We start from the raw sequence: 14,110 nt of genomic DNA on the forward strand, positions 1-14,110 counted from the left end.
CTAACTTACACAGTAAGATTTGTCATGGACCTACTGGGTACCAAATGCAAGACTAAAAATGAGAACACTGCAACAGTGTCTCTCACAACAGTGGTCTCAGGCACAGGGTCCGCTACAGGATCTAGTGTTGTTAGACCGCCAGACTTACAAATCTCTGCAATGCTGGAATCACAACAACTTAACAAAAGGGTGGTCCTTTCAACACCCCGTGCCACAGACCATAATCACAACGGATGCGTCAATGACAGGTTGAGGAGCCCATCTCAACAATATAACGATACCAGGGGAATGGGACTCAATACAATCGACTTAGCACATAAACCACTTGGAATTATTAGCTGTGTCCTTAGCCATCAAAGCATTTCAAACTCTGATCATACACAAAACAGCCTTAATAAGGACAGACAACATGACAACAATGTATTATCTGGAAAAAAAAAAAACAAGGGGGGACACACTCATCCCAATTGTCCCTTCTAGCTCAAACATTATGGAAATGGGCAATTCACAATCACATTCACCTACTAGCGGAATAAATCCTAGGAATACACAACTAGCTAGCAATCCTTCTAAGCAGGACCCAGCAACAAATAAACAAGTGGGAGATTCACCCACAGGTACTTCAGTATTACTTTCAAATGTAGGGAACACCAAACACAGACCTTTTCGCAACAAACAAAAACGCAAAATGCCAAAACTTTGCATCCAGAAACCAACACCCTCAGTCCATGGGCAATGCTCTATGGATCAACTGGTCAGGGATATTTGCTTACGCTTTTCCCCCTCTTCTGTTAATTCCGTTTCTGGTCAACAAAATGCATCACGCTTCTCTCACCTTGATACTCATAGCTCCCACTTGGGCACGCCAACACTGGTACACAGCACTCCTAGATTTGTCAGTAGTGCCCCACAAGCTTCAAAGCAGACCAGATCTGTTAACTCAGAACAAGGGTCAAATCAGGCATCCGAATCCCAGTGTTCTCAACTTAGCAATTTGGCTCCTGCAGTCATAGAGTTTGGATATTTACAGCTTCCATTAGAATGTATGAACGTTCTAAAACAAGCATGTAAACCAACAACCAGACAATGCTATGCAAATAAATGGAAACAGTTTGTATTCTACTGCCAGCCTAAAAAATATAGATCCACTTAAAGCACCAGTACAAAATATTGTGTGCTATTTGCTTTATTTACAAAAGGCAAACCTTGCTTTTTCCTCTTGTAGGAAGTTGGCTCTGTATGCACTATTTCAAAGTAAGGAATAGTATGCACAGAGTCCAAGGGTTCCCCTTAGAGGTAAGATAGTGGCAAAAAGAGATAATGCGAATGCTCTATTTTGTGGTAGTGTGGTCGAGCAGTAGGCTTATCAAATGAGTAGTGTTAAGCATTTGTTGTACATACACACAGGCAATAAATGAGGAACACACACTCAGAGACAATTCCAGGCCAATAGGTTTTGTTATAGAAAAATATATTTTCTTAGTTTATTTTAAGAACCACAGGTTCAAATTCTACATGTAATATCTCAGTTGAAAGGTATTGCAGGTAAGTACTTTAGGAACTTTGAATAATCACAATAGCATATATACTTTTTACATAAAACACATATAGCTATTTCAAAAGTGGACACTTAATGCAATTTTCAACAGTTCCTGGGGGAGGTAAGTTATTGTTAGTTCTTGCAGGTAAGTAAACCACCTACGGGGTTCAAATTGGGGTCCAAGGTAGCCCACCGTTGGGGGTTCAGAACAACCCCAAAGTCACCACACCAGCAGCTCAGGGCCGGTCAGGTGCAGAGTTCACAAGTCAGCACAAAAAGTACACCCTCAGCGGCACTGGGGCGGCCGGGTGCAGTTTGCAAACACGCGTCGGGTTTTCAATAGGTTTCAATGAGAGACCAAGGGGTCTCTTCAGCGATGCAGGCAGGCAAGGGGGGGGCTCCTCGGAGTAGCCACCACCTGGGCAAGGGAGAGGGCCTCCTGGGGGTCACTCCTGCACTGGAGTTCTGATCCTTCAGGTCCTGGGGGCTGCGGGTGCAGGGTCTTTTCCAGGTGTCGGGATTTCAGAGTCAGGCAGTCGCGGTCAGGGGGAGCCTCGGGATTCCCTCTGCAGGAGTCGCTGTGGGGGTCCAGGGGGGACAACTTTGGTTACTCACAGTCTCGGAGTCGCCGGAGGGTCCTCCCTGAGGTGTTGTTTCTCCACCAGTCGAGTCGGGGTCGCAGTGTTGCACGTCTCACGCTTCTTGCAGGGATTGCAGGGGTCTTTAAATCTGCTCCTCTGGAAACAAAGTTGCAGTCTTTGTTGAACAGGGCCGCTGTTCTCGGGAGTTTCTTGGTCTTTTGGAAGCAGGGCAGTCCTCTGAGGATTCAGAGGTCGCTGGTCCTGGGGAAAGTGTCGCTGGAGCAGTTTTCTTCTGAAGGAGGGAGACAGTCCGGTAGGGCTGGGGCCAAAGCAGTTGGTGTCTCCGTCTTCTCTGCAGGGGTTTTTCAGCTCAGCAGTCCTCTTCTTCGTAAGTTGCAGGAATCTAAATTCTTAGGTTCAGGGGAGCCCTTAAATACTAAATTTAAGGGCGTGTTTAGGTCTGGGGGGTTAGTAGCCAATGGCTACTAGCCCTGAGGGTGGGTACACCCTCTTTGTGCCGCCTCCCAAGGGGAGGGGGTCACATTCCTATCCCTATTGGGGGGGGATCCTCCATCTGCAAGATGGAGGATTCCTAAAAGTCAGAGTCACTTCAGCTCAGGTTGCCTTAGGGGCTGTCCTGACTGGCCAGTGACTCCTCCTTGTTTTTCTCATTATCTCCTCCGGCCTTGCCGCCAAAAGTGGGGCCATGGCCGGAGGGGGCGGACATCTCCACTAGCTGGAATGCCCTGTGGTGCTGGAACAAAGGGGGTGAGCCTTTGAGGCTCACCGCCAGGTGTTACAGCTCCTGCCTGGAGGAGGTGATAGCATTTCCACCCAGTGCAGGCTTTGTTACTAGCCACAGAGTGACAAAGGCACTCTCCCCATGTGGCCAGCAACATGTCTCGAGTGTGGCAGGCTGCTAAAACCAGTCAGCCTACACAGGTAGTTGGTTAAGGTTTCAGGGGGCAACTCTAGGGTGCCCTCTGGGGTGTATTTCACAATAAAATGTACACTGGCATCAGTGTGCATTTATTGTGCTGAGAAGTTTGATACCAAACTTCCCAGTTTTCAGAGTAGCCATTATGGTGCTGTGGAGTTCGTGTTTGACAGACTCCCAGACCATATACTCTTATGGCTACCCTGCACTTACAATGTCAAGGTTTTGCTTAGACACTGTAGGGGCACAGTGCTCATGCACTGGTGCCCTCACCTATGGTATAGTGCACCCTGCCTTAGGGCTGTAAGGCCTGCTAGAGGGGTGACTTATCTATACTGCGTAGGCAGTGTGAGGTTGGCATGGCACCCTGAGGGGAGTGCCATGTCGACTTACTTGTTTTGTCCTCACCAGCACACGCAAGCTGGCTAGCAGTGTGTCTGTGCTGAGTGAGGGGTCCCCAGGGTGGCATAAGATATGCTGCAGCCCTTAGAGACCTTCCCTGGCATCAGGGCCCTTGGTACCAGGGGTACCAGTTACAAGTGACTTACCTGGATGCCAGGGTGTGTCAATTGTGAAAACAAAAGTACAGGTTAGGGAAAGAACACTGGTGCTGGGGCCTGGTTAGCAGGCCTCAGCACACTTTCAATTCAAAACATAGCATCAGCAAAGGCAAAAAGTCAGGGGGTAACCATGCCAAGGAGGCATTTCCTTACACCTCTATTAAGATTAAACTAACGGCTATATCAGCCTACCTACAAAACATACAACATTACCTCTCTCTTTAGAGTTCCTGTCATAAAAGCATTTATGGAAGGACTTAAAAGCATTATTCCACCCAGAACTCCACCAGTTCCTGCATGGAATCTTAATAGTGTGCTCACAAGATTTATGTTTCCCCCATTTGAACCCATGCACTCTTGTGCTATTCAATTTCTCACATGGAAGGTTGCTTTCTTAGTAGCGATTAGATCATTGAGAAGAGTAAGTGAAATTCAGGCATTTACTCTAGAAAGTAGTACTTAGGACAAATCCGAAATTCTTGCCTAAAGTGATTTCACCTTTTCACATTAATCAGTCAGTGGAATTGTCAGTCTTCTTTCCACAGCCAGACTCTACTGCTGAAAGAGTTCTACACACTCTTGATTTTAAAGGAGCTCTAATGTATTATGTAGACAGAAGACAAGACTTCAGGAAAACCAAACAGCTTTTTGTTGCTTTCCAACAACCTCATCAAGGTAATCCCATTTCAAAACAAGGATTAGCTAGATGGATCGTGAGATGTATTCAAACATGCTACCTTAAAGCAAAAAGGCAACTATTAATAACACCAAAAGCACATTCCACTAGAAAAAAGGGTGCCTCCTTGGTATTCTTAGGAAATATACCAATGGCAGATATATGCAAAGCTGCCTCATGGTCCACACCACGTACATTCACAAAGCATTACTACGTGGATGTCTTATCTAGACAACAAGCCAGTGTTGGCCGAGCAGTGCTAAAAACACTATTTCAAACCACTTCAACTCCTATATGCTAACCACTGCTTATTTGGGAGGAGAAAACTGCTTTTCAGTCTATGCACAGCATGTGTATCTGCAGCTACACATGCCATTGAACAGAAAATGTCACTTAGCTAGTGTACATCTGTTTGTGGCATGTAGTGCTGCAGAGTCACATGCGCCCTCCTTCCTCCCCGGGAACCTGTTGTGGTTGTAGTACTCATCTGTACATGTGTGGATATAGAGATATATATTTGCATGAACATCTTATTTACTTCTTATAAATCTATAGTTGTACATACACAATCTTTCACTTCTTACTTCACTCTTCGCCGGAAAACAATCTACCAAAGGATTCGATGCCCATGCGCACTATCATCTAGATGAGGATTCACTCGCTCGAGAAAATATTTCTTCTAAGATAAACAACTTGTAACACTCCGAGCCCAACACTACATGGTGAGATTTGCACAGCATGTGAATCTGCAGCACTACATGCCACGAACAGATGTACACTAGGTAAGTGACATTTTCCAAATATATTTACAGCTATAAACATGTATTGCTTTTACCCACCATCCTCCAAGGGTACTGACGTTGCTTACAATACTGCTTGCTTTTCTGATTCAAGCATGTGAATCTTTGAAAGATCTAATATCGGATAAGAAAATGAGTTACATACCTGTAACTGCAGTTATCCAGTATTGGTATATTTCATAGATTCACATGTGATCCATTTTCCTTCCCTTATGACTAAGGATGTATTCCCACTTGTGCTCGAAAATCTGAGAGAATCGGCCTCTCTTGGATGTATTCTAGAGGGTGCTAGCACCTGATTGGTCTTGGTTCAACTTTTTTTGTTTTTTTAAAAAGGACATAGATAGGCTATTAAACTGATGGCCTACTACCATTATAGCCTATTATGGTTTTTCACATACTGCTTTACTATGGTACTGTGGGACTCCCACTTCAACGATGGGGAATGATTTAAGCATGTGAATCTATGAAAGATACCAATACTGGATAACTGCAGTTACAGGTAAGTAACTAATTTTCCTAGATATTTGTAGACCGAAAAGATAAAGTGCTGCAGATGTGGTGTTGATTTTGCTGGTAGCACATACCTAGTAAATAAAATGATAGTCTTAACCATAGTTTTCTAGGTGCAACAGAGAGGAAGATGCCCACCCAAAATGTATCATAGAGAATCTTAACTTGAATAGGTTAATTCATACTGAGGTGCTTCTAGACACTCTGTTGCACCTTGGTGTCTAAGATAGGCTAAAGACAATAAGCTACTCCCAGCGTATTGATTTGCTGTTCTCCTGTCCTGGCCTACTTCAATGCATCAAATGAAGTAAAGATAACTCCACACAATTCTCCTGGTACATGTCCTCCAGATGGCATTTACCTTGTGGCTAATGTTCTTGACTTGATTCAACCATGGGAGGCTTGACACATCTGAACAGTTTCTCGGTGAAGACACCTATAGTACTCCTCTATGTTGTGGCCTACACCACATATTTTACCCCAAACAGTCACTGACTCAGAGCCTGCCTTGATGTCACTACTCATATACATCAGTCTTTAAGATAAATCCATTATTAATACAATTCCTGTGGTTGTTTAGTAGACGAATACTGTAGAGTTCAGTCTCCTGGACGCTGCATGTCTCAGCCAGTGAATGCTTGTGTGAAGGTGTAGAACAGGTGAAACCGTAATGACAACAAAGTCTGTTGTGAATTTGGTGCTGTGCTTTGCTGGACATATACAATTTTCACACTTCTCTGGGACTAATGGAATGTGATTAAATAGCATAGAAGACATTTATCCCATTGAATGATCAATTTATCTATGTAATCTTATATTTATTTGAAATTTACAGATACAAAAGATACACATCAAGTCCATTTCCTTGCAGGCAATCCAAAGATATAATATAAATCTTTAAAAATTGTGTGCTTGTTTTGTTTACTTTAATCTTCGATATGACACACAACACTGCCTGGCATATTTTTATTTTATTTTTTTAACATTTTCACTTGTGACTTGTTCGTGAAATGGTTATCGATTTGTACATAATGGTGCATGAAAAATAATTTTAAATGTTTTGTATCTTCTGAATAGCTCAAAACAAAACTTACTGAAACCCTACTGAAACTGGACAATGAGCAGAGCAAGAGGCTGAAGGTGGCTGACAATTTATTCCAGGTACAAGACTTTCATTAACAATGTATTTTCAATATAGTTTACCTAGGACCTTTTCCACTGCAACTAAAAGTTAAGGGAACCGTAAAGAGAAGGTATTATTATACAGGGAGTGCAGAATTATTAGGCAAATGAGTATTTTGACCACATCATCCTCTTTATGCATGTTGTCTTACTCCAAGCTGTATAGGCTCGAAAGCCTACTACCAATTAAGCATATTAGGTGATGTGCATCTCTGTAATGAGAAGGGGTGTGGTCTAATGACATCAACACCCTATATCAGGTGTGCATAATTATTAGGCAACTTCCTTTCCTTTGGCAAAATGGGTCAAAAGAAGGACTTGACAGGCTCAGAAAAGTCAAAAATAGTGAGATATGTTGCAGAGGGATGCAGCACTCTTAAAATTGCAAAGCTTCTGAAGCGTGATCATCGAACAATCAAGAGTTTCATTCAAAATAGTCAACAGGGTCGCAAGAAGCGTGTGGAAAAACCAAGGCGCAAAATAACTGCCCATGAACTGAGAAAAGTCAAGCGTGCAGCTGCCACGATGCCACTTGCCACCAGTTTGGCCATATTTCAGAGCTGCAACATCACTGGAGTGCCCAAAAGCACAAGGTGTGCAATACTCAGAGACATGGCCAAGGTAAGAAAGGCTGAAAGACGACCACCACTGAACAAGACACACAAGCTGAAACGTCAAGACTGGGCCAAGAAATATCTCAAGACTGATTTTTCTAACGTTTTATGGACTGATGAAATGAGAGTGAGTCTTGATGGGCCAGATGGATGGGCCCGTGGCTGGATTGGTAAAGGGCAGAGAGCTCCAGTCCGACTCAGACGCCAGCAAGGTGGAGGTGGAGTACTGGTTTGGGCTGGTATCATCAAAGATGAGCTTGTGGGGCCTTTTCGGGTTGAGGATGGGGTCAAGCTCAACTCCCAGTCCTACTGCCAGTTCCTGGAAGACACCTTCTTCAAGCAGTGGTACAGGAAGAAGTCTGCATCCTTCAAGAAAAACATGATTTTCATGCAGGACAATGCTCCACCACACGCGTCCAAGTACTCCACAGCGTGGCTGGCAAGAAAGGGTATAAAAGAAGGAGATCTAATGACATGGCCTCCTTGTTCACCTGATCTGAACCCCATTGAGAACCTGTGGTCCATCATCAAATGTGAGATTTACAAGGAGGGAAAACAGTACACCTCTCTGAACAGTGTCTGGGAGGCTGTGGTTGCTGCTGCACGCAATGTTGATGGTGAACAGATCAAAACACTGACAGAATCCATGGATGGCAGGCTTTTGAGTGTCCTTGCAAAGAAAGGTGGCTATATTGGTCACTGATTTGTTTTTGTTTTGTTTTTGAATGTCAGAAATGTATATTTGTGAATGTTGAGATGTTATATTGGTTTCACTGGTAATAATAAATAATTGAAATGGGTATATATTTGTTTTTTGTTAAGTTGCCTAATAATTATGCACAGTAATAGTCACCTGCACACACAGATATCCCCCTAACATAGCTAAAACTAAAAACAAACTAAAAACTACTTCCAAAAATATTCAGCTTTGATATTAATGAGTTTTTTGGGTTCATTGAGAACATGGTTGTTGTTCAATAATAAAATTAATCCTCAAAAATACAACTTGCCTAATAATTCTGCACTCCCTGTATATCTACTATGTTATCAGTGTAATACTTCCATTTTCTCTTTAGCAGAGAGGTTTGCTATAACAGTAATGTTGAATGAGGATGTTAAGAAAAATATTGTCAGTCACGGATTAAGCCTGAAAGTAGCTTCATATACAGTCTAAAACAATCCAGCCATAAAAGATAGTCTTAGCATCACCATCAATAAAGCAGCACCAGAGCATACACCCATTCCAACTTTCTTTAGAATTTTTCACCAAGGGCAGTCCCTGTAAAATAAAAAAAAGGAAAAGAAATCATCCGAAAAAGCTGCACACACTAAATATACATATATATATATATATATATATATATTTTAAAGAAGTTTTAAAAACATGCATTGGATTTAAAATAAAACATATACAGTGTGGGTTAGGAGAGGTCTGCAATATTCTTAACAGATGGATCACCTTGGACATAAATGCTGTACTGGTGTTTTAACCCTAGTCTCTTTTTCCTCTGACTCCTACATTGCATGCTAAGTGGAATTACTGATTTAATCAAAAGCTACACACTTGAACTAGTTCAAACGTTTCCCCTCAGGTAATGGCATTGATCATCTGTTTTCTCAAAAGATCATCCAACTGAGGAGTAGTATTGCTCCTCCAGCTTGCAGAGTAAAGTACCTTGCAGAGGAAATCTGGTTTAAACACTATAGGCAGAGGTGGAGATGGCTGTGAGGTCCCTAATCCTGAGCTAACAGCCTGATTCCAGGGAATCTGATAATGTTGTGAATGACAACAGCAGGAGTGGAGTGGCTTTCCAGTGCTTACTTTGTATCCGTAGCAGATATTCCAAAGGGATTGGTAGCCGTCTTGTTTAACCTTCTCCCACGGTATCCATGGATCCTATCCATTTTTCCATGTGCCACATGAAGCTTAGAAGCTGTATGCTAAACTAACCGCTTTGCTCATTTTTGGGAGGATCAAAGTTTTTCCAAATGATTGTGCATTAAAGACTGCAAAAAGTCAGTGTCAATTTCAGACTCCTTAACAAGAAGGACTGCAGCTCTTGCTAGTACATGCACATCGGTGAGTATGTGGAATGGTTCACCGAGGTCTTTTGGCCTGTTTGTTTGGTCCTCCAGTGTTCTGAGAGAATATCTAGTAATTTGACTATATGTTTACATATGTTGCACTGCAACATGTTACATATGTGTTTGCATGTCTTTCCGGTTTTAAATAAGTTGGAAATGCTCTCTTAAAGTTGTAACTGAGAATCCAAAAATAGGCAAGAGTAATAGAAGTTTAATAATTCTGATGGATGCATCTGACTGCAGACTCCACGCCCTGGAATACTCCCTGTAAGTCAGTCTGCAACTAGAAAGCTTTCACTAGCAATGCTCCAGCACACTGTTCAGTATTATTGTGCATCTCTGTTGACCCCATACAACTCGAGAAGTGACAGAGCAGAGCCACGTAAGTAGCACCCTTGCAATCTGATGTCAGTTAATCTCTTTCTGCGCCTTCTGACAACTCCCAAAACAGGAAAATCCTAAGACTACAGGTTTCAAGCCATATTGCAATTGTAAAAAACAGATTTTTTTACAGACTCGCACAAGGTGTCTCTGGTGTTGGCACTCAGGACACGACTCAGAGGCATGCAGCATGTATGCCCTCATGCACCCAAAGGCAGTCTAGGATGAAGAGAATTTGCATATTGCTGAACGCAAGATGTTACCAGCATCACGCAAGTCCTGCTTAAAGTTGAGGGCGGGGACTGACTCCTAAGTCGATCCCACAAAAAAATCAACTTAGTGGTGGATGTCGTCCAGCAATTCAAAACTGAAGTCCAGACTTGAAAGTGAAGCTGGACTTGATCCCCCCCTCCAGTGTCTAGATATACAGCTGAGACCACAGCACTCATGTCACAAGTATCACAGTACAGAACATTAAAGTAAGAAAAGTAGGAGCCAGTCTTTGATTAATATCGTAATCTTCTCCGTGTTCCAGTATGTTTTTTTTTATTTTCATCCAAAGTGGTTCCGTATAGTCAGATCATTCATGTGCAATATACATTGATAGCCTTTGATCATACATCTATTCATAAACAGCCAACACATGTTTCGTCACACAGTGACTTTTTCAAGGCTGTAAAATATAATGTGAACATGTGGTTTACAATATTAGCAAAGAGTTTTGAGACACTCAGACATGATAGAGGTAAAGAAAGGTAACAGGTGGGATGGTGTACCGTCTGAAAGTGAAAAAGCCTGTCACATATATGAACACCAAGAGGAAAGTGTGTAATCCATCAAGAATGGCTTCAATTATTGCTTCCTAGATCCCCGCGAGTCATGAAAAATGAGGGCATAGAGGTAAGTTATATTAAGATAGATGTATGCCCCTTCCAGTGTCTATTCAAAGGAAGGTCTGAGGATGTTGCAATGTCATTGGGTCTTCCAGATCTCCAGTTTCGGATTCCCCAGTTGGTCCTAGTGTGCCCAGAAATTCCCAGGCCATCTGCGACACTGCAGCAAATTGAAGGAGGTCATGCTGCAGACACTTGGCACTTTTCTGGCTGCCTTTGGCTGCCTCTGGTCCCCAAAGATCCATAGGGGCCCCCAGTTGAATTACCACCAACGGATCTGTCCATCTCGTGGTCTCAGAAACCGTTGGATCTGCTATGGGCTCTTCCACCCCGTCTCCAAAGCCTGCAAATGTCCATCCCTCGTTAATGCTAGTACTGACTGCAGAGGATTCGGTGCTGGTTTCATTGTCTGACCCCAAACTGACTTCAGCACGATCCTCACCAATGTCACCCCACAAAATTACTAAGGCGCAATTGGCAACCGTACAGCCTGATTCAAATCCTAAGCTTCTGCTTGAGCTGGTGCACCTCATTATGATGACATATTTTACATAGAATTACAAGAGGCTTCCTCTGGTACTGGGCTAAACTTGCCATTTGGACCTGCAACAGAATAGAGGGCATCATATTTGCAGTTATAATCAATGAATAGCTGCAGTCGTGAACCTACAACTACCCTCTATTGAGATTAAGACAGATGTCCTTATGAAAACCTTACCATTTGGGCCATCAACATCAGAGTCCTTGCTCCCTTTCAATAAGGCCTCACTTCGCAATAAGGGGCACCTGGTAAAAGCCCAGTTCTTGCCCACTGTTGAATAGGCAGGTGGCCAGATGTCGCAGCTGGTGCCAGGTAATCCTTATTTTCTCACTAGACATCCTGCTTCAGAGACTCTGCTTGTTCAGACTTCAACCAGGTGAATCCCAATACCTTCCCCACAACCAAGATGATTGAGGTATTAGGAAAACAAAAGTTCTCTTTTACTAGCCTCCCTATGAGAGGCAGAATTCAGCACTTTCTCCCAAGGTGGCAATCTGTCACACCTGGCATATGGGTCCTTCAAATCTTTCAGCATGTTTATGCCCTACCTTTTCTTTCTTCACCACTGATTCTTTCCCACCACCCCACCATCAGATCAAATCTCAAAGTAACACCTGTTCATTCTGTTGCGTTAGCGAAAAGTTGTACTTTCTAAAAGTGAGAGGTGCTGTGGATCAGAAATAGGTTAGGATTGCTTTCACTATTTCCTTGTGACAAAAACGGTTGGTGGTCTACGCACCATCTTAGATCTTTGACTCTGAATGCCTCCCTATGGAAGAACAAATTCAGAATGCTCACACTGGCCTAGAACCTGTCTTCCTTGGATCCGAGTGACCGGATGGTGTCCTTTGACTGTGAGGACGAGTATTTTTATATACCCATCCTGCAGTCTTATTGACATTATCCAGAGTTCGAGGTAGGCTAGGAGCATTTTCAGTTTCCTTTGCTCTTCTCCAGTCTTATCGGTGCTCCTCAGGTGTTCCCAAAAGTGGTTGCACTCCATCTTCAGAGTTCAAGAATACCAATTTTTCCCTACTTCGACAACTGGCTATTGAAGGTGGTCTTGTCACAGTCAGTCGTAGACCACCTTCAGACAACTGGTAAGCTATTGACATTGTTGGAGTTGAGGATCAATGAGCCGAAGTCATAGTTGGCTCTATTACAGAGCTCTCCTTTCATTGAAGCTGTCCTGGCTATGGTACAGTTCAGGGCCTTCCCTCTGTTATACTATGCCTAGGACATATTGGACGTGAACCCAATATTTCACCCTTGGTCCTGGATCTCGGTGTGAGCAGGTCAGGGTCTTCTTGGCCTTTTAGTCTCCATCATCCTTGTCGACTACACCAGTTGACATGAGAGCTGTGCAATGAAATTTGAAGTTCCAGTGGGTCCAGCACCAAAGAAACCTATCTAAAGCCATTGACATTTCTGAGAAGACAGCACATGATCTACAGTGTTGGCAGCTCGACCCCAGTAGGACTAGTGGCAGGCTCCTCTCCCTTCCTCAACTTGAATTGACAGTGGTCACTGATGCATCACTGCTAGGTTCATGAATCACTTGGCAGGCACTTCAAATTCCTTGGCGAACAAGCAAAGCCATCGGTGTCTGGCAGGTCACAAATGGTGTCTGCATCCTGAGGTAGTGCAGGACACTTTTTTTAAAACACTGGAGAGGACCCTGATGAAATTTTTTTTTTTTTTTGCCACTGTCCAGAACACGCTGCCTTTTTCAAAGCCAGTTCTGTTTCTCAAGAAAATTTGGGCAGAGTTCCCATCTCAGTCTGCCGTTTAATCTCAAGGAAGGCCATGTGAGACCTGCCCCTCCTCACTTGAGAGGCACCTTCTAGCAACCAAGGGCAGGCCATACCCTTTGCACCTGGCAATTTTTGCACCTCTGGTCCCAATATCACCCATGTGTGTGGCTACGAGTGTTCTGTCTTCAGTGCTGCTTCCACAGAAACCACCTCTGTCTAAAACATTAGCGTGATTGACTTTGACCCTGCACTCGTCATATCCTATCACTATGTTCTCAGACAATCTATCGAGACAGCTCAGATCTCGAAAACAGAAAAAAATCCTTCCACTGGCTAAGGATAAGGTAAAAGCTTCTATTGAGGAACACATTTTTGCTGACTATTTTCCCGAAGCCCACAGATTTGCACGCTTGGAAGCAGTATTCATTTCATATTCAAACTAGTTTGATATGCCCAGCCTGAATTTTAGGCCCACAGAGGAAGATGATGCCTCCTCCTTCCTTATCACACTTTCAAAATTCCAGTCATATTGCTTTTTCCCTCGATGGTGATATGCCCTGTCCTTCAGGCCCTTCTTCTGTGGACATTTGTCAGTTCACAACCTTTGTGTGTGAAGCGGCAAAAGGACTTGAGTTGCCCACCTGTTTGAGCCAAAATCTAACAGAGTTGGTGGAATCCTGACAGTCTTCAGCAACTTCTAAGCCTCTTATATCTTTCAATGAATCTCTATTGGAAGCAGCATAGGATGGGGAAGAAAACTTTTCTGGTTGTGCAGTACACAGGCAGATCACTTTGCATATTAGATCCCCACCTTCTGACCAGAAATTCTTATTAGCTTATCCTTCATCAGAAAGTTGGGTGATTTAAGAATCTTCAGCAAAATTAAATTGCAATACTTTTTACACCACGTCGCCAGATCTTGAAACCAAATGCCTTAACTACATAAGGGTGCATAGCTTTTTCTTCTTTATAAAACATAAGCAGCCCTATCCAATAAGAACCAGATTCATTCAGTATTCTTAGAAACAGTGGTCCTTATCAAATAATATATGT

At 43.1% G+C, this 14,110-nt stretch overlaps 1 protein-coding gene across 12 annotated transcripts in view; it reads left to right on the forward strand.

The window, feature by feature from the left end:
- KTN1 (kinectin 1) overlaps positions 1 to 14,110 on the forward strand; it is a 653,615-nt gene that overhangs the window by 565,223 nt on the left and 74,282 nt on the right. For all 12 annotated transcript variants that reach the window (XM_069208520.1, XM_069208523.1, XM_069208524.1 and 9 more), the window contains one exon: positions 6,685 to 6,768. In XM_069208520.1, coding sequence (XP_069064621.1) covers positions 6,685 to 6,768 — 84 coding nt within the window. The remainder of the gene's footprint in view (positions 1 to 6,684; positions 6,769 to 14,110) is intronic.

Source organism: Pleurodeles waltl, chromosome 9, assembly GCF_031143425.1.
Source record: "Pleurodeles waltl isolate 20211129_DDA chromosome 9, aPleWal1.hap1.20221129, whole genome shotgun sequence".
In the NCBI taxonomy this organism is placed as follows: Eukaryota; Metazoa; Chordata; class Amphibia; order Caudata; family Salamandridae; genus Pleurodeles; species Pleurodeles waltl.